Here is a 20,570-nt window from a genome sequence, read left to right as displayed (position 1 = left end):
TATGGAATTTTAGGTTGGCAAGTGTTTTCTTTCAATAAAATGAAGATAACACTGTTTTGTCCTCTGGCATCTATTATGGCTCCTGAGAAGTCAGCTGTCAGTCCAACTGCTCCCCAACTGCTGCTCTTTTATAAGGTTTTTTGTTTTGTTTTGTTTTTAGATTTTATTTTTAAGTAATCCCTATACTCAACATGGGGTTTGAATTCACAACCCTGAGATCAAGAGTCACACACTCCTCCAAGTGAGCCAACCAGGTGCCCCTATAAGTTTGGTTTTTTATGTCTAGATCTTTTTTCCTTTCAGCCTTTTATAACATAAAGTGGACATAAAATATAGAAAAGTGTATATCTCATAAGAATCATCTCTATTTTTTTAAAATTGAACAACTCCATATTACCACCATGTAAATAAAGAAAAAGAACATTACAATCACTCCATAAGCCCCCCTATGTCTTCTCCCAACACTACTGCCTTCTTGCTCTATCCAGATCACAAGTATCCTGATTTTAATTAGCATAAGTTAGTTTTGTTTTCTGGCTACTTAAAAATTTTCCTTTGATCTTGTTTTCCTGAAATTTCACCATATTGTATGTAGTTTGGGTATCTTTTTTCTTTTTTTCTTTTTTTTTTTTTAGTTTGGATATCTTTTAATTTATTTTGCTTCATTGGGGATTGGAGTCTTTATGAATCTATGATATGATTTCTTTCATTAATTCCAGAAAATTCTCACTTATTATTCCAACTCATTCCCTTTATCCTCTGTTTTTGGGACTTCAGTTAACATAAATCTTCTCACTGAATTATCTGTTGTTTTTTTTTTCTTCATCTGTCTTTCTATGCACTGTTCTGTATAGATCGTTCTGGTTCATCGTTTGATTCAATAATTTTCTTCTCAGTATGATTAATCTCCATCACTGAGCCATTTATTTGGGATATTATATTTTAAGTGACTTTTTATTTTGAAATTTAGCCAATATGTTGATATACACAAAAATATAATTATAGCTCAATGAATTGTTAGGAAGCAAACATTCAGAACCACCACCAGGTCAAGAAATAAAACACTGCCAACAACTCTTTTCTTTTACTATCCTGGTCACTAGCCCCTCCCTCTCCTTTAAGGTAAACACTATCCTGATGTGCATGTTCATCACTGCCATGATTTTTTCCCCCACATTTACCAAATATGCATTCCTAACCACTAAGTTTAATGTTTATTATTCTCTTAAAAAGCTCTCTTTTCACTCTCTTAATGTTATTTTTACTCAATAGTAGTTGTTAATTTCAATGTAGTCAAATTTTTAATATTTTCCTTTATGGTTTTAATATTTTCCTTATGGTTCCTTTAATATTTTCCTTTCTTTTATCTGCTTAAGAAGTCTTTTACTACTTAGAGATTAGGGTAGCCTTCTATACTATCATCAAGAAACTTAATAGCTTTGGTTTTCATATTTATATTTCAGTACACTTAGAATTGATCTTAACTATGTTGTATGGCACAGTCAAGTCTTATTTTGCCTTTATGGATGTCCAGTTATCCCAGAAACATTTACTGAAAATACCAACTTTTCTCCACTCTCTGAATTCCTCATTTGCTATATGTCCTTATATGTAGAAATGGCTTTTCTACTCTTTATTCTGTTCCATTGGTCTATATGTCTAAGTTTGTGCCAGTATCTCATAGTCATATTCACTGTAGTGAATCACTAGAGATATATGTGATCTTCCTGATATGTGTTTTTAATTCTCCCTATATTTAAATCCTTCCCCAAATTGTTCAGTCAGTATTTATTAGGATATACCTAATATTTACCCTTCCCATTACTCATCAACCATTCTTACATTTCTGAGCTCCTATCTAGGGTCATTTACCTTGTATTTAAAACATTCTTTAATGGAAAGCCTGGGTGACTCAGTCGGTTAAGTGTCCGACTTCGGCTTAGGTCATGATTTCGCGGTTCATGGGGCTGAGTCCTGTGTGGGGCTCTGTGCTGATGGCTCATAGCCTGGAGGCTCCTTTGGATTCTGTGTCTCCCTTTCTCTTTGCCCCTCCCCCGCTCACACGCACATGCTCTCTCTCAATAATAAATAAACATTAAAAGTTTTAAAAAACTACATTATTTCTTTAAAGCTGATCCACTGGTAAGAAACAGTGTCCATTTTTGTTCGTCTGAAAAAAAAAACTCTTTATGTTACTTTTTGTTGAAAAGATTATTTCCATAGGATATAGAGTTCTAAGTTGGCAATTCATTATATTCAGTGTGTTCAAGATACCATTCCAATGTTTCTCTGGTTCTCACTGCTCTTGAATCATCGGATGTTTCTTAGTATGTCCTTTTTTTTTTTGGATGCATTAAGGTTTTCTCTTTGACTTTGATTTTCAGCAATTTTACAATAATATGTCTTGATGTGGGTTTCTTTTTATTTATTTGTTTTGACTTTATACCTCTTGCATCTGTAAAATAATGTCATTTGTCACTTTTAGAAAATTCTTAGCTATTATTGCTTCATGTATTGCTACTATCTTATTCTCTCTCTTCTCCATTTAAGAATTCAGTTTATATATTAGGCCTCCCCCATGTCTCTTATACTCTTTCTGTGTTTTTCATCCTTTTGTTTTTCCCTACTTTATTCTAGGTATTTTCTTCTGACCTATCCTCCAACTCAGTAATTCAGTTTCAACTATTTTCAATCTACTTTTATACTTAAGCATTGATTTTTTAAAAAATCTTTATCTGTTTATTTTGAGAGTGGGGAGGGGCAGAGAGAAAGAATCCCAAGCAGGCTTCCTGATGTCAGTGCAGAGCCCTATGTGGGGCTCCATCTCATGACCACAGGATCATGACCTCAGCTGAAATCAAGAGTTGGGGGCTCAACCAACTCAGACACTCCTGATTTCTTAATTAGAGATATATTTTTCAATTAGAATATTTCTATTGGATTTTTAAAATAGTTTCCAATTTGCTGCCCAAATTCTTTATTGTGCTTTCATGACTGTTTAAATTACAGTCTTCTGAAATCTGTATCTAATACCTATTATCTGGATCTCCCATATGTTTATTTCTATTGGTTGCTTTTTTTTTCTCTTGATCTTTTTATTTTTGATATGCCTCTATTAATTTTTAAAAATTGTATACATAGTTTGAGTCTCTGGATGATATTATCTTTTCCCTGTGAGGAGTTACACTTGCTTCTGTGAGGCTCTTGAGGGCACTCTTGAGGGTACTCCAGGAAACCTAACATTCTGCCATCCTCTCAATCCAATCTGAGAAAGTTACATAATTTGAATTTGAGTTGTAGTTCCTGAGAGACCTGATTCACCCTTATCATAGTTTGTGGACTTTTTGGGCCAACCCAAAGTGAGAGGATTTCATCAGGGCCATCCCCCTTCTTTCCATCTTGCTGGCCCCTGGACACCAATCACTATTACCTTAGATCACAAGACTGTCAAAAGTGCCACTCAGACTCTTAATTTTCTCTCTGAAACGATATGTTTCCAGGGTCTAAAACAAAACAAACAAACAAAAAACAACTCTAATTGCTTGGCTCACTTCCCTGGGTCTCTGTCTTCAAGATACTAGTTTAGATATTCTTTATTATCTCATCTCTCTTGTCCCTTAAAATAGTGGCTTTATATATTTTTTTAAGCTTTTCTACTTGTTCTAAATTACCTAGTCTACTGTTATTGCAAACAGAAATTACTATATTTTTCTGTTCTAAAATTTGTATTTGGTTCTAAATCTGCTATATCACTTTTTATGATTTCAGTTTTGTTGTTGTTGTTTTTTAAGTAAGCTCTACACTCAACCCGGAGATCAAACATGCGTTGTCCACTGAGCCAGCCAGGTGTCCTGGTTTGTTTGTTTGTTTTTAAGCTTTTCTTTTTTGTTTTAATTTTAACTAATTAATTAATTAACTTACTTACTTAAACTCTACCCTCAGTGTGGTGCTCTAACTCATGACCCAGAGATCAAGAGCCACATATTCTACCAACTAAGCCAGCCAGGCACCCCAAGTTTCCTCAATTTTTTGAGGTTGACTTTTTTCTTTTTTTTAATTTCTTTTTTTTGTGTTTATTTATATTTGAGAGAGAGAGAGAGAGAGAGAGAGAGAGAGAGAGAGAGAGAACGAGCTTGGGAAGGCAGAAAGAGAGCAAGAGAGAGAGAGACAGACAGAATCGAAAGCAGGCTCCAGGCTCCAAGCTGTCAGCACAGAGCCTGACGTGGGTCTCAAACCCATGAACTGTGAGATCATGACCTAAGCTGAAGTCAGACTCATGAGCCAAAGTCTGACACTTAACCGACTGAGCCACCCAGGCGCCCTTTTTTTTTTTTTTTCTTTTAAAGCATAGTAGCCTGTATTTGATAATTCCAATATCTGAACTTACTCTGCTTCTGCTTTGGTCTTCTTTATGTTCTGATGGTTTTTACTTGTGCTATCATATTTCTTTGTATGCCTGGTTGTCTTTGATTTTTTTGCTGGACACTACATTTTAAACATTATTTTTTTGGAATAATTTGAGGCTAAAGTGAAGACATTTTCTTCCTGGGAAGATTTTAATTTTCTTCTTCCATATCCACGGACCCTGGGCTGGTAATCAATTTACCACCTTTCAGTTTCAAGTCAGTCCTTTTTGCCCCACTTCATGGAAGTAGAGCTGGACTCTATAAACATTTCTCTTTCGCCAGCTAGTTTGATATTAAGCTTTGACAATAGAGGGCATGGAAGGACACTATAGTCCTTAAGAAGAGGCTTCCCTTCCTGGTTCTGGCCTGCTTTTTTTTTTTTTTTTTTTTTTTTTTGGGGCACTGGGATGAGATCACTCTATGGGAGGTTTTGAGGCTCACATCAGTATCTTTCACAACCAGTTCTGCCTGCCTGCAATTTCTGGCAAGTTTCTCTATCACCTGGCTGGCTGCCCACCCTTCCGTCACCTCTGGCTTGTGTCCTGTAGCAATTTTTTTCACCACTGGCAGTCTGTGGCGGTCATGCTCTCTCTAATGAAGTCTGAATCTCAGCTTGGTTGTGGCTGGAGGCTCTTCTAATGTATTGGTTACTTTCTATGCACTTTCCCTCAGCCCTGAAAGTAGTAGCTAGTCTGTATTTGCTATTTTGAAATATACCTTAGAGTCTTTTTATCCCTGTTAATAATTAACTACCTTTACTAGTTAGTAGTTACTTACATTAAAATTTTCCCTGGTCTGGTATACACACACTGTGAGCTCAGGACCACCTTAATAAGTTCAAGGTTTTTGCTTTTATAGTGTCTTACTTTCTTGCGTTTTTCGTTACCTTTTTGTACTGGATATTGTTTTTGGATATTTCTTTTTGGAAATAATTTGAGGCTAAGATAAAATTATCTTCCTCCAGAGAGGATATTCATTTACTTCTGCCAGGTGCATGGGGATGCTCCCAGTCCAATACATTAATCTAAATTCAAGGTTTGGGGTTTCTTAAACTGTTATAGATGATGTGAAGTCTAGTGGGTACTGGTTCATTTCTGTCCATTTTTACTGGGGCAGTGTAGTTCTTAGGGTGTCAGCTTAAACTGGGCCTCAGAGACCCACCTCTGAAATGCATTTGGACTCTGACTTTTCCTTCCTTTTCAGCCCCCAAAAGGCCACAAATATCCAAGCTCAGGTCTACCTCTGTTACTTGATGGCAAAACCAGCTTTGATTTGAGTACTGAAATTAACTCTGAGTTCTCCTGTTCTTGATTTTGGCCCAGTAATTCCTCACTATCTTCTTGGGCCTTTTATATGTTTAAGATTTAAAAATATTTTATCCAACTTTTTAGGAATTCTCAATAGGAGAGTTGGTCTGAATTACCTAGTCTGCCCCTATCAAATGGGGTAGTCATCAGCTTTTAAAAATAAAAGCACAGGGGCACTTGGGTGGTTGTCAGTTAAGCGTCCAACTTCAGCTCAGGTCATGATCTCATGGTTCATGAGTTCAAGCCCCACATCAGGCTCTGTGCTGACAGCTCAGCACCTGCAGCCTGCTTTGGATTCTGTGTCTCCCTCTCTGTCTGCCTCTCCCCCACTCATTCCCCCACTCATGCTCTGTTTCTCTCTCTCTCTAAAAAATAAATAAACGTTAAAAAAAAAAGGATTCTTTCTTCCTCTCCCTCTGCCCCTCCCCTGCTAATGTGCTCTCTTTCTCTCTCTAAAAAAAAAAAAGCACAGAGAAAGAATGAAAGAGAAAGGTGGAACTGATAATCTATGTTTTTATTTTAGATGTGTGTTGTTTAATCTCCACATATTTTGGGATTTTCCAGTTATCTTTTTTTTTTTTATTAATTTATAGTTTAATTCCACTGTGGTACAAGAGTAGACATTGTGTGATATCTATTATGTTAAATTTGTTAGGGTATGTTTTGTGGCCTACAGTATGGTCTGTCATGGTGAATGTTCCATATGAACTTGAGAAAAATGTGAATTCTGTTGTTGGATAGTCTGTAGATCAGTTATATCTGTTGATTGATGGTATTGTTGAGTTCAACTGTGTGTGTGTCCTTACTGATTTTCTGCCTGCTGGATCTATCTGTTTCTGAGTGGAGTGGTTGACATTTCCAATTATGATAGTGGATTTGTTTATTTCTCCCTGAAGTTCTATCAATTTTTACCTCCTATAGTTTGAAGCTCTGTTGTTAGGCACATACACGTTAAGAACTGTTATGTTTCCTTGGAGGATTGACCCCCTTTTCAGTATATAATGCCCTCCTTTATCCTTGATAATTTTTCTTTATAGTTTGGTCTATCTGAAATTAATAATAGGTACTCATGCTTCCATTTGATCAGTGTGGTATATTTTTCCATCTATTTACTTTTATTTTTTAATTAATTCTAAAAAAAGATTTTTAAAAGTAATCTCTACACCCAACGTGGGGCTCAAATTCACAACCCTGAGATCAAGTGTCACACCCTCTACTGACTGAGCCAGCCAGGTGGCCCTCCATCCATTTACTTTTAATTAATATGTATTTTTATACTTAATGTGCATTTCTTGTAGATAATGTATAGTAAGGTTGCGTGTTTTGAGCCATTCTGACAATCTCCATTTTTTAGTTGATACATTTGGATCATTGACTTTAGAAGTGAGGATAGAGCTGAGTTAATATCTACCATATTTGTTACTGTTTTCAACTTGTTTCCCTTGTTCTTTGTTTCTATTTTTGTCTTCCACTTTTATTCTGCCTTTTGTGGGTGTAATTGAGCATTTAATATGATTCCATTTTTCTCTCCTTTCTTAACCTGTCAGCTATACTTCTTTTTATTTTAAGTTTGTTTATTGATTTTGAGAGAGAGAGAGAGAGAGAGAACACACATGAGCAGGAGAGGGGCAGAGAGAGAGAGAGAGAGAGAGAGAGAGAGAGAGAGAGAGAGAGAATCCCAAGCAGGCTCCATGCTGTCAGTGCAGAGCCTGATGTGGTGCTCAATCTCACAAACTGAGATCATGACCTGAGCTGAAATCAAGAGTCTGATGCTTAACCAACTGAGCCCCCAGGCACCCCAGTTATACTTCTTTTTAATTTTCTTTTTTTTAGTGATTACCCTACAATTTGCAACATACATTTACAAGTAATCCAAATCCACTTTCAGAAAACACTATATCACTTCACAGGTGTATAAGTACCTTATAATAATAAAGTAATCCTAATTCCTTTCTCCTGTCTCTTGTATCATTGCTTCCATTCATCTCACTTATAAATAAGCATACATAAGCATATATATATAAAAGATATTCATAAGTCTATATAATCAAATACATTTTTGCATTATTATTTTCAACAAACTGTTTTCTGTTAGATCAATTAAGAATAAGAGAAATAAAGTTTTTATTTTACCTTCACTTACTCTTTCTTTGGTGCTCTTCTTTTCTTTATGTAGATCAGAGTTTCTGGCCTATATTATTTTCCTTTTCTCTAAGGAATTTATTTTAGGGGCACATGGGTGGCTCAGTCACTTAAGTGTCAGACTTTGGCTCAGGTCATGATCTCATGGTTTGTGAGTTCAAAACCTGTGTCAGACTCTGTGCTGACAGCTCAGAACCTGGAGCCTGCTTTGGAGTCTGTGTTTCTCTCTCTTTCTCTGCCCCTCCCCTGCTTGTGCTCTGTCTCTCTCTCTCAAAAATAAACATTAAAAAATGTTAAAAAATAATTTCTTTTAACATTTATTGCAATGCAAGTCCACTGCCAACACACTTCCCCAATTTCTGTTTGTTTGAGAAACTGTTTTTCCTTTACTTTTGAAGGATTATTTTGCAGGATACAGAAATCTAGATTGGCGTTTTTTTTCCTCTTGAGATTAAATGTTTCACTCCACTCTTCTTGCTTACATGGTTTTTTTTTAATGTTTATTTTTGAGAGAGCATGCACGAGTGGGGGAGGGGCAGAGAGGGATGGGGACAAAGGTTTTGAAGCAGGATCTGTGCTGCCAGAAGAGAGCTTGATGTAGGGCTTGAACTCATGAACTGTGAGATCATGACCTGAGCTGAAGTCAGACACTTAACTGACTGAGCCACCCAGGAGCCCGCTTGCATGGTTTCTGAGGAGAAGTTGGATGCAGTTCTTATTTTGTTTCTGTATAAGATGTTTTTGTCCTCTGACTTCTTTCAGGATTTTTTCCTTCATCTTTGATTTTTCTATGTTTTGAAAATGATAGACCTATGGGTAGGTTTTTTGTTTGTTTGTCTTTTTCCCATGGCATTTATCCTGCTTGGTGTTCTCTGAGCTTCCTGAATCTGTGATTTAGTATCTGACATTAATTTTGAGGACATTGTCAATCATAATTGTTTCAAGTACTTCTTTTGTTTCTTTTTTTCTTCTCCTTCTTCTCCTTCTCGTATTCCCATTACATCTATGTTATACCTTTTATAGTTGTCCTGTAGTCTTTGGATATTCTTTTTTTTTTTTTTTTTTTTTTTTGGTCTCTGTTCTCTTCTTTTTGGTTTTTGACCATTCTGTTGACATATCTTCTAGCTCAGAGATTCTTTCCTCAGCTGTGTCTAGTCTACCAATAAACCCACCAAAGACATTCTTCATTTTGTTACTGTTTTTTATCTGCAGCATTTCTTTTAGGTTCTTTCTTGGGATTTTCATCTCTCTGCTTCCATGGCCCATCTGTTACTGCATGCTGTCTACTTTACCTTTAGCATATTAGTCATAGTTGCTTCAAATTCTTGCATCCCTGCCATGTGTGGTTTCAATGCTTGTTCTGTCTCTTCACATTGTTTTTTTGCCTTTTGGTATGTCTTGTACTATTTTCTTGATAGCTGGAAATGATATACTGGGTAAAAGGAACTGTTGTAAATAGGTTTTAGGAATGCAGAGGTGAGGGGGGAAGGGAAGAGTTTTGTAGTCCTGTAAAAGGACATGTAGGTCTCAGTCTTTTAATGTTCTTATACTTCTGGATGGTGAACATTGCAAGTGTTTCTCAGTTTTTTCTCCCTTCCTTAGGTGGGACAGGATAGCTAGAGTAGTATGAAGTTGAGTATTCCCTTCCTCAGGCCATTTAGGCTCTGAAAATACCACAGCTGCTTAGACTCTGCTTAACCAGTTTTTGCTGAGGGAAGGCCTTGTTTTTTAAATTTTTAAAAAATGTTTATTTGTTTGTTTATTTATCTATTTATTTATTTATTTATTTAGACAAAGACAGAGAACTGGGTAGGGGCAGAGAGAGAATCCCAAGCAGTCTCTGCACTGTCAGTGCAGAGCCTGATGAGGGACTTAAACTCATGAACCATGAGACCATGACCTGAGCCAAAACCAAGAGTCGGATACTTAACCAACTGAGCTACCCAGGCACCCCCAGGGCAGGCTTTGTTAAGAAGCACAGAGCTCTGGGGCGCCTGGGTGTCTCAGTTGGTTAAGTGTCTGACTTTGGCTCAGGCCATGATCTTGGGATTCGTGAATTCCAGTCTTGTGTTGGGCTCTGTGCTGACAGCTCAGAACCTGGAGACTGCTTCAGATTCTGTGTCTCCCTCTCTGTCTCTCTCTCTCTGCCCCTCCCCCACTTGCATTCTCTCTCTCTCTCTCTCTCTCTCTTTCTCTCTCAAAAATAAATAAACATTTTAAAAAATTTTTAAAAAGAAGAACAGAGCTCTGGCGTATTTCAGAATGGTTCCTTTCTCCTCTACCTGTGGAAGGAGAAGGAGACTTTTCTCCAAAATTTATTCTGGGAATCTGGCTGAGCTCCTGGAGATAAATCTTACAATATGGTGGGGGCCCCTCTGTGACTGGGTTCCTCTGGGGTTTTTAACTTTCAGATTTGTCCATAGTGAGCCTCCAGTAATTTGCCAATTACAGTTCAGGTTTTCCTGCCTTGGCACTGGTTCCTGCAAAGATTTCCACCTGTAAATCTGCTCCAGTAAAAGGACTCCATATATTTTCCTGCCTATCTCTCCAATCTTGGGGGCAGTGGCTTGCCTATATCCTCTCTTCTGTTATGGATCTAACAAGAGTTGTTGATTTTTGTGTATTCTGCTTTTTAAAAAAATGTTTATTTATTTTGGAGAGAGAGAGCAGGAGTGGGGGTGGGGTGCAGAGAGAGAGGGAGACAAAGAATCCCAAGCAGGCTCCAAGATCTAAGCTGCCAGCACAGAGACCAACTTGCGGCTCGAACCCACGAACTATGAGATCATGACCTGAGCTGAAGCCAGATGCTTTACTGACTGAACCACCCAGGTGCCCATAGTGTATTCTGCTTTTTACTTGTTAGGATGAAGTAGAAACTTCCAAGCTCTTTACACACAGAATCAGAAACCAGAAGTCTCCATACCTTTTTAGATTTAATTTTACCAGAAGTCTGTGTGTGTGAGTGTGTGTGTGTGTGTGTGTGTGTGTGTGTGTGTGTGTGTTTGTGTGTGTTTGTATATGCTTATAATAAAAACCTTTTGCTTGTTAAAGGGCAAACAAGGAGCCCTTAGACTGAGGTGGCTGGAATGCCTTGGCCGCCCACTAGAGCAAACTGAACGAAACCTAAGCCAGAGTCAATTTCTGTAAATGCCTGAAAGTTAAGATACTGTAACTTAAAAACAACCACTCACAAACAGCAAAGTTGGCTTTCCTAAATAAAGCAACCACTTACAAGATAACCAACCAAATAATTTCCTCACTCTGCTTCTGCATCTGCTCTATACAAGCCTTTCCCTTAGCTTCTGCTGCGAGAATGCTCCTAACCTCTTTCAGTTTGATGATGCCCTGTGCAAATTGATGTTTGCTCAAAAATTCTTACATAAATTTTAATGTGCTTCAGTTTATCTTTTAACACACTGATGCATATTTTATTTTAACACATGAATATGCTATAAATTTTTTTTTTATGTTTACCATTTGAGAGAGAGAGAGAGCGCAAGCAAGGGAGGGGCAGAGAGAGGGAGACACAGAATCAGAAGCAGGTTCCAGGCTCTTGAGCTGCCAGCACAAAGCCTGCCGTGGGGCTCGAACTCAACAGACCACGAGATTGTGATCTGAACTGAAGTCGGCTGCTTAACCGACGGAGCCACCCAGGTGCCCCGAATATATTGTAAAATTTGAATGATTTTCCCTGCCACCTTTGTATGCCGGCGATTTAGTTGTAAACAACTATATCTACCAGAAGCACTTTATTCATATATAAGAATATGGATGTATATGGAGCAGTGTTGTGTGCATGTCAAATGGCAGCACACTCTACTAACTGACCTGATCTTGCTTTTTTCACTTAATGTATCTTAGTGATTATTGCATATCAGTAGACATAAAACTCCCCTTTTAAAAAAAATTGCTGCAATTTATTTCATTGTATGGATTTACCTTAATTCACTTAACCAGTGATATTTTTGGAAAGTTCTTTGTGATTCAATCTGGAATCTTTTAATAGGTGAGTTTAGCCCATTTATAGTTATGATGTAACAGGTAAGTGTGATCTTAGTTTTAATTTTTTTCCCCCTTAAGAGTCAGTATGGCTTAGTGGTTAAGAATAAGAAATCTAAATATTTTCATTCAAATCAGCTACATGTCTGGGTGTGCTTACATGGCAGACGTTCTGGACATGAAGGAGGAACTAAGCAAACATGAAATGTTGTCAGGAAAAGACAGGCCACAGTGACTGGGTTTTGTAGGTACTCATGCTTCCTTTTGAATCCTGTGTCTAGCAGTTATTGCTGTGTGACCTTGGACGAGTTACTTAAAATCTGTGTGCTTTAGTTTCCTTGTCTGTAAATCAGACTAATAATAATGGTACCTGTTTCATAGGGTTTTTGTGCTTAGAATAGTGTTTAGAACATAGTAAACAGTATGTATTAGTTATTATTATTTGTAATATCATGCTATTTTAGTACACCTTTAAAAATATTTTTCTATATAATTTCTAAATTATTTTTAAAATATTGAATGTGTTTCCTTTGATAATTTGGAAAGGTTTTATTTTTTACTATTTGTTACCTTTATAACTATAGCATTATATGATATACTTAATCCTTTGTAAAGTAATTATTATGTTTCTATTTCCTTTTCTCTCCCACTCTCTCATCTGATTTTCTAAGTTTATTTATTTATTTTGAGAAAGAGAGAGAGTGAGCAAGTTGGGGAGGGGCATGGAGAGAGCAAGAGAGAGAAGAGAGAGAGAAAGAGAGAGGAGAGAGAGAAAATCCCAAGCAGGCTCTACACTTCAGCTCAGAGCCCAACACAGGGCTTGAACCTATGACCCTTGAGATCGTGACCTGAGCTGAAATCAAGAGTCAGACAATTAACCAACTGAGCCACCCAGGCGCCCCAACTCATCTGATTTTCAAAGACATCTTATTTATCTTATTGTTTACCATTAAACCTGTAAATATAATTAGGCCTTGTAATTTAAAGTTTCATGTTAAATATATAATTTTGACCCATCGACAAGGAAATCAACATACGTACACTCTTGTTTGCATCTTTTCTTCTTTCTTCTAAATTTATTAGAAATACTGTTTGTGCCTCGGGGCGCCTGGGTGGCTCAGTCGGTTAAGCGGCCGACTTCGGCTCAGGTCATGATCTCACGGTCAGTGAGTTGAAGCCCCGCGTCAGGCTCTGTGCTGATGGCTCAGAGCCTGGAGCCTGTTTCAGATTCTGTGTCTCCCTCTCTCTCTCTGACCCTCCCCCGTTCATGCTCTGTCTCTCTCTGTCTCAAAAATAAATAAACGTTAAAAAAAAAAATTAAAAAAAAAAAAGAAATATTGTTTGTGCCTTGTTAAATTTTAAATATTCACCTTCTGTTTTGTGATTGTGATGTGCACATTTTTATTAAGACTTAGTCCCACACTAATGAATTCACCATTCTCAATATTTTTCACTGTTGTCTTTTACTTGAACGACAGTTTTGTTGGATGTAAAATTCCTGGATCACTCTTTCCTTGAGTGTTTTTAGGGCTATATTCTAGTGGTTTCTTTCCCTTTAATGGTGGCAACATTTTCTGGTGAATGTTTATCTGTTTCCTTCTTTCTTCCTCTTTTCTTAGAGCATCTTTGAATAGATCCTGGATTGGTTTTTTTTATTGTTTCTTATCTTGTAACAAAGTGAGCCCTTCCTGGACTAGCTATCTGTAGAAGGTTCATTTAGGGGAAAGGCTATGCTCTTGTTTCAGGCTAGCAGGAATTCACCATGATTCACAATGATGTTCCTTACAATGCAAGCCTGATCTGTGGGATTGACTTCTGTTATCCTTGCATTTGCTGATTTGTTCATAATGAGTTGTTTTGCCTTCCATTTGGCCTCACCAAGAGATTGCTTCCAGCGAATGAGTTTCTGTGTAATTATTCAGGCCTCCCTTCCCTGGTATTTCTCGGTGCCATTCAGTTCTAGGGTTGCTTTCACAGACAGCCTATGAATCTTGTTCCTATTATAGCAAAGAAGGAGTTTTTTGTTTTTGTTTTTTCCTTTTTCAGGGTATGTCACCAATTTTGGATTACTTGGCTCTACCAGCTTTTTAGCCACAGGTGATCTCTTGGTATCTTCCTAAACTTCTGTTTCACCTTGGCTAGATTTGGCAGTCCCACCTCATTCGTAGTGGGTAGGGGTCTAGATCCTGCTTAGTTCCATCAAAGGTGGAGCTACATTTCTTTCTCATTGGCTTTATTGTATTATCTGAGTGGAGAATGGGGCAGTATGGTCTTTTGACTATAATTTAAAAACCAGAACATACTTTTAACAATTTATACTGTTTATGAATTTTATTTGTTTTTCTTATCCTAAGACTTTAGATTGTGACTAATTGCTACATAATTTGATCTTGGAAAAATTATTTTGCATTTTTTTTTTTTTTACTACAGCAACTGAGACATGAAAATCTGGTCAATCTGTTGGAAGTGTGTAAGAAAAAAAAACGATGGTACCTAGTCTTTGAATTTGTTGACCATACAATTCTTGATGACTTGGAGCTCTTTCCAAATGGTCTAGACTACCAACTGGTTCAGAAGTATTTATTTCAGATTATTAATGGAATTGGATTTTGTCACAGTCACAATGTAAGTATTTAGGTTAAATAATGATTTTGCCAATGATTAACTCACCAGATACTATCACTTAATTAATGAGACACTTGCCTAACCTAAAGTTTGGACCAGTAAAGTAATTGAAATAAACTGTGTTACTTTGATACTGCTAATTTTCATGATTCATAATAACATGTATTCTTTCTTCCAACATTTTGTTATGAAAATTTTAGGCTATACCGAAAAGTTGAAAGAGTGTACATGAATACCCATATAACCACCATGTGGACTCTATACTTGTTAACATTTTGCTGTATTTGCTTTATGACATATTTATTCATCTAGTCATCCATTTATCTACCCATTACTCTGTCTTATTTATTTATGCATTTGAAAGTAAGTTACAGACATCAGTACATTTCAACTTTAAATACTTCAGCTATGCATATTAAACTAGAGTTTAAAATTTGTTTGCTGTGATTTTTTGCTTTTTTGTTTTTTTAAGGTAGCATTTGCTGAGTGAAATGCACAAATTTTAAGTTCACATTCTCTTGCCTAGTTGTGATGTATGAAAATCCCTGCTCTTACCCTATTTCTATCACAATCATTTTATATCCTTTGAATATCATATAAAAGCACCTCTAGGTGAAATGACATTTATAAAATGAATAACTCAGCACATTGATTCTACCAGTTTTACAAAATATTTTTAAATGACATTTTTTTGGTATGATTATACAAGTAACAAATGCTAATAGAGTGGGGCTGGCCCTGTGACCTCACCGTTGATGTCTAGGATGTAACAGAAGTTGGTAGCCTTACAAAATGCTCAGCAATGGCAGATTGATGCTGGTCATCTGGAAGAGCTTAAAATAAATATATTTTTTAAAATTTCAAAATGAAGCTTACTTGTATTAGAGAATAAGCCTGATGATTTGTTTTGCCTAGCTGTAGAGTTTTTAGTATTTCTCCCACTGTCCTGTTTTCTCCTTCCATAGTCTCTCCTTTAGAAATCTTAACAACTGACCTTATTTTACTCTTTTTACATTTCTGATTGCCTGATGAATGCCTCCACTTGGGTGCTCAACAATCCACTTAAAAGCCCACATGGCTAAAACTAAACTACTTACTATTCCATCAGAACAAACTTTTTCTAGACGTTTCTTTTTTTTTTTTTTTTTTTTTTAATGTTTTTATTTATTTTTGAGACAGAGAGAGACGGAGCATGAGCAGGGGAGGGGGAGAGAGAGAGGGAGACACAGAATCCGAAGCAGGCTCCAGGCTCTGAGCTGTCAGCACAGAGCCCGACGCGGGGCTCGAACTCACAGACCGTGAGATCATGACCTGAGCCGAAGTCGGACACTCAACCGACTGAGCCACCCAGGCGCCCCTAGACGTTTCTTTTTTTGATGGAACCACCATTATTTTAGATTCCCAGGTTTAAGTAAAATATCTGAGATTACTTCCTAAGTTCTGTTCATTCTTGACTGAAGATATTTCTAACTTGTACCTCTTTCCATTCTATTCCTCTGAACACCAGCCTTGTTTGGGCCCTTATCCTCTTGTAGTTGTCCCAATGTTCTTCTCCTGGCCTTTAGTCCTTCTTCTGATTTAGTTTGTTTATGGGCCAACATCTATAAATACCATATCGGTTATGTCACTTCTGTGGATTCCCATGGCCTTGACACCAGCTCAGACTTCCCAGGCTGGAAGTTGAGTCAGCCTTCCACCCTAGTATATAACCTCTACTCTAGGAAAAACACTTCCCCAGAGTTTCCTGATCTATTTTTGTCTTTGCTTTTTTGCTCTTCTTGTTACCTTAACTTGGATTGTCCTTCCATTTCTACATTTATTGAGGTCACACATAGTATTAGAGACCTGTCTTTCATAAAATTTTTCCGTGACCAGTCTAGTCTTCAATGATAGTCTTACTTTCTTAGTCTTGAGAGTAGTCATTAACAGAACAATTGATTTGGTATTTAGTAATATATATTTCATCCAATATCTTTGATTAAGTGAAATTTCAAGCATAAATGTTCTTTCTTGCTCAGCTAGGTCCCAGTTTCTTTAAAGCCAGGAACAATTTTATATGCTTTTATCTGTATTTGTTATAGGGACAAAAATAGTACCCTGCACATGGCAGGTGCTCAAAAAATAATATACTTAACTTGATGTGCCAATATATGTCATACTTCGCTTTTTGTCTTAGATCATACACAGAGATATAAAGCCAGAGAATATATTAGTCTCCCAATCTGGCGTTGTCAAGTTATGTGATTTTGGATTTGCGCGGACATTGGCAGCCCCTGGGGAAGTTTATACTGATTATGTGGCCACCCGATGGTACAGAGCTCCAGAACTATTGGTCGGCGATGTCAAGTATGGCAAGTAAGACATCAGGAAAGGGGGTGGAGGGCAGAGAGGGCATATTTAACACATTTTTTCTTGATAAAATGGAATATGTTTCTAATATAATGAAAGATCACTCTAACACTGAAAGTTTTACATTTAAGGGAACTTTATTTATTTAACAAATTAAATCCAAGTTGGTTAACATACAGTGTAATAATGATTTCAGGCATAGAATTTCGTGATTCATCACTCCCATGTAACATCCAGTGCTCATGCCAACAAGTGCCCTCCTTAATGCCCATCACCCATTTACCCAATCCCCCACCCAGCACGTTCTCTGTGTTTAAGAGTCTCTTACAGTTTGCCTCCCTCTGTTTTTATGTTATTTTTCCTTCCCTTCCCCTATGTTCATCTGTTGTGTTTCTTAAATTTACATTTAGGGAACTTTATGACTTGTTCTTTTTGGTGCTTCCCCTTTAAATGGTGTGTGTGTGTGTGTGTGTGTGTGTGTGTGTGTGTGTGTGTACGAGCGTGTGCTTGTGTGCTTGCAATAAATTGGGGTGAGCATACTTATTTTAAAGGTAGAGAAATCAAGATGAGCAAGTGGGTTTTTTGGTGTGTGTGGTCTGTTCTCTACAGTGGGTTGGAAATAGATGTATTTATTACTTGTAAAGAAAGACAACACTGATTGGGTAAGTCTGACACTTGGAATGAGGCAAGGTGGAATTGACAAGGATGAGGGGAGAAACATAATTGAGTGGAACGTTTTTAAAATATAAATTATCTGCATAAATGAGTTCTTCAAAGAAGAAGGGATGGTAACTCACTGCTTTTGGTAGAAATCTTTCTCAAATGTTTTCTAGGGGTGCCTGGGTGGCTCCGTCAGTTAGGCCTCCCCACTGTATTTCAGCTCAGGTCATGATTTCACAGTTTATCAGATCCAGCCCTGTGTCCAGCTCCATAGTGAGAGTGTGGAGCCTGCTTGGGATTCTCTCTCCCTCTCTATCTGCCCATTCCTCTCTCCCACTCACATGTTCATGCACACACACTCTCTCTCTCAAAATAAATAAATAAACATTAAAAAATGTTTTCTACACTTTCTGTGTTTTCAGTGCACACATCATTTAATATTTTCTTGATTACTCTGAGTTCTCATTTTGTTATACTGTAACTTTTCTATAATTTTATTTTTATTTTATTAGAAAAATTTTTTTAATGTTTATTTTTTGAGAGACAGAGCACGAGCAGGGGAGGGACAAGAGGGGAGTCACAGATTTCAAAGCAGGCTCCAGGCTCTGAGCTGTCAGCCCAGAGCCCAAAGTGGGGCTCGAACTCATGAACTGTGAGATCATGACCTGAGCCAAATTGGATGCTTAATCAACTGAGCCACCCAGGTACCCCTTTATACCATTTTATAATTCAGCTATGACCTTAAACAATTTCAAGGTAGTTGTCCCTATGTGAATGATACCAGCATATTCTGCTTTAAGTTCTTGGGTCTGATTTTTAAGATAATGTTTCTATTTTTCCTGTTAGCTCCTAGTTCCCCTTGTTACTGTATGTGTCCCAAACAACCTTCTCCTGTGCTGTTTTGCTGTTTTCAGTGTATGGTGGGATATATTGATCAACCTGGTTAGAATAATGTATAAACAAAGAATGAATAGGCTTTGAATGAAAACCCAGAAAACTTATTTCCAGAATAAAGTACACATAATAACGGTTTTGAGAAGCCTTTTCCTTCTTGTCACGTGATTGAAGTTTCTGGAAATCTGACTTAGGTAAAATTGGGAATCAGTACTTGAAGTTTATAGGGAAATGTATTTTTATGAGTAATTTAACGCTTGCTACTAATATTCTCAATACCAAATAGTAATATGCAGAACAGATTCAGTCACATAAACATAGTAGGATGCCAGATTTTATACCACATTGCTTTTATTTCAGGGCTGTTGATGTATGGGCCATTGGCTGTCTGGTAACTGAAATGCTCATGGGAGAACCCCTTTTTCCTGGAGATTCTGATATTGATCAGCTATATCATATTATGACGTGTTTAGGTAAGATTATACATCTGCATTTTAAATTTTAGAGGTTTTTCTCCTATGTTTTTGTTTGTATTGATTTTACTACTTGTTAGTATATTAAAGATGGTATGTGTTTTAAGTGGAGGTAGGGAGCAAATAGGAAAATCTCATCTATTTATATTAATTCATTCTCAGTCTGGCTTTGGTTTGTCTGGCAAATGGTCTTATTCATGCTCTCATCCACCCTCCTGCCCCACTCCCCACAAAGAAAAGAGCAAAGGCTGTGCATTTTCTCTGCACTTTTGCATCAATAAATCACATGTAGAGGATGCAAATGGTTTTTTCTGGGGGGCGGGGTTAGCAAGTGTTCGGTGGAATCCGACTGTTACCCTTATCCTCATCTTCAAATTGAGAGACCGAGACTTCTTAGGTAGTTTAATCTTGTTGCAGATATGACTTTTGTTGTTAGTGTTTTGGACAGAATTTTAAAGCTAGAGTATCAAAGTCTTACATTTGTTGAAATACGAACTTCATATTGGGAGATGGATCTTGGAAAATGGAAATAGTGGGAAAATACTTGGGGGGGGGGCATTTAACTGTTGGATTTTAAATTTCCAGGGTAGAAATTCAATAAACAATACAGTAGTTTCTTACAGCAGAATTTTCATATGTATTTTATACTAGATTAGGTACTAAAGTTGAAGAAAAAGATAAGAGTGCTCAAATCAGACTTTAAACACAGGTACAAAATCAGTAGATTTTTAAATTTTTGAAAAAAATTTTAATTTTTTAAAATTTAAATTTTAATAATTAAAACAATTTATTTTCATTTTCAAACTAAATTCTTAAAGGGTGGAACTTATTTAGATTCTGATCATATGACTAGTAATATTTTCATTGTTTTGGTCAGCACTTTATGCTTTGTTGTTAGAAATGAAGTGTTGGTACTTATTTCTAAAAAATTAGAAAATGTTCTTTACCTATCCTTTTCCTATGCACCCTCATGACTTCAGTTCTATATATAGTGGCTTGTGAATTTTCTAAATGAGTAGGTTGAGATAAGAATGTTAATTTTCTTGAGTTGACTTACATCAAAACCACTATTGAAGACCGCCAGGTACCATCACCATAAGAACACTGTTTTTGGGTGATTTTGCATGCTGAGACAGCCCTAACTCCAAGTCCATAAGCTGTGTTCTACTCTTTTGTCCATGCCACATCACCTGTCTCTTTGCCATTTCTATCATGAGGTATAATGACAGAGATGTGTGCTGTTCTCACTTCCAGGTAATCTAATTCCAAGACATCAGGAGCTGTTTTATAAAAATCCTGTGTTTGCTGGAGTAAGGTTGCCTGAAATCAAGGAAACAGAACCTCTTGAAAGACGCTATCCCAAGCTCTCTGAAGTTGTGATAGATTTAGCAAAGGTAATCATATGTTTTACTTTCTTACAGTGAATTTATATTATGGAGACATGGTTTTCTCTTTTTCTTGTCTGGTTGATCTTTTAGGTCAACGATTTCCTCTCTTGATTTTATTTTGTTATTATTTTTTACATTTTTTTAACGTTTTATTTATTTTTGAGACACAGCATGAACAGGGGAGGGTCAGAGAGAGGGAGACACAGAATCTGAAACAGGCTCCAGGCTCTGAGCTGTCAGCACAGAGCCCGACGCGGGGCTCGAACTCACGGACCGTGAGATCATGACCTGAGCTGACGTTGGCCGCTTAACTGGCTGAGCCACCCA

The 20,570-nt window shown here is 37.1% G+C and overlaps 1 protein-coding gene across 1 annotated transcript in view; it reads left to right on the top strand.

The window, feature by feature from the left end:
* CDKL2 (cyclin dependent kinase like 2) overlaps positions 1–20,570 on the top strand; it is a 51,940-nt gene that overhangs the window by 4,840 nt on the left and 26,530 nt on the right. The window contains exons 3-6 of the mRNA XM_049632082.1: positions 14,285–14,479; positions 16,656–16,834; positions 18,743–18,855; positions 20,110–20,249. Coding sequence (XP_049488039.1) covers positions 14,285–14,479; positions 16,656–16,834; positions 18,743–18,855; positions 20,110–20,249 — 627 coding nt within the window. The remainder of the gene's footprint in view (positions 1–14,284; positions 14,480–16,655; positions 16,835–18,742; positions 18,856–20,109; positions 20,250–20,570) is intronic.

This window comes from Panthera uncia, chromosome B1, assembly GCF_023721935.1.
Source record: "Panthera uncia isolate 11264 chromosome B1, Puncia_PCG_1.0, whole genome shotgun sequence".
NCBI lineage: Eukaryota > Metazoa > Chordata > Mammalia > Carnivora > Felidae > Panthera > Panthera uncia.
The sequence above is the reverse complement of the archived record's forward strand: the minus strand, read 5'-3'. Positions and strand labels throughout refer to the sequence as shown.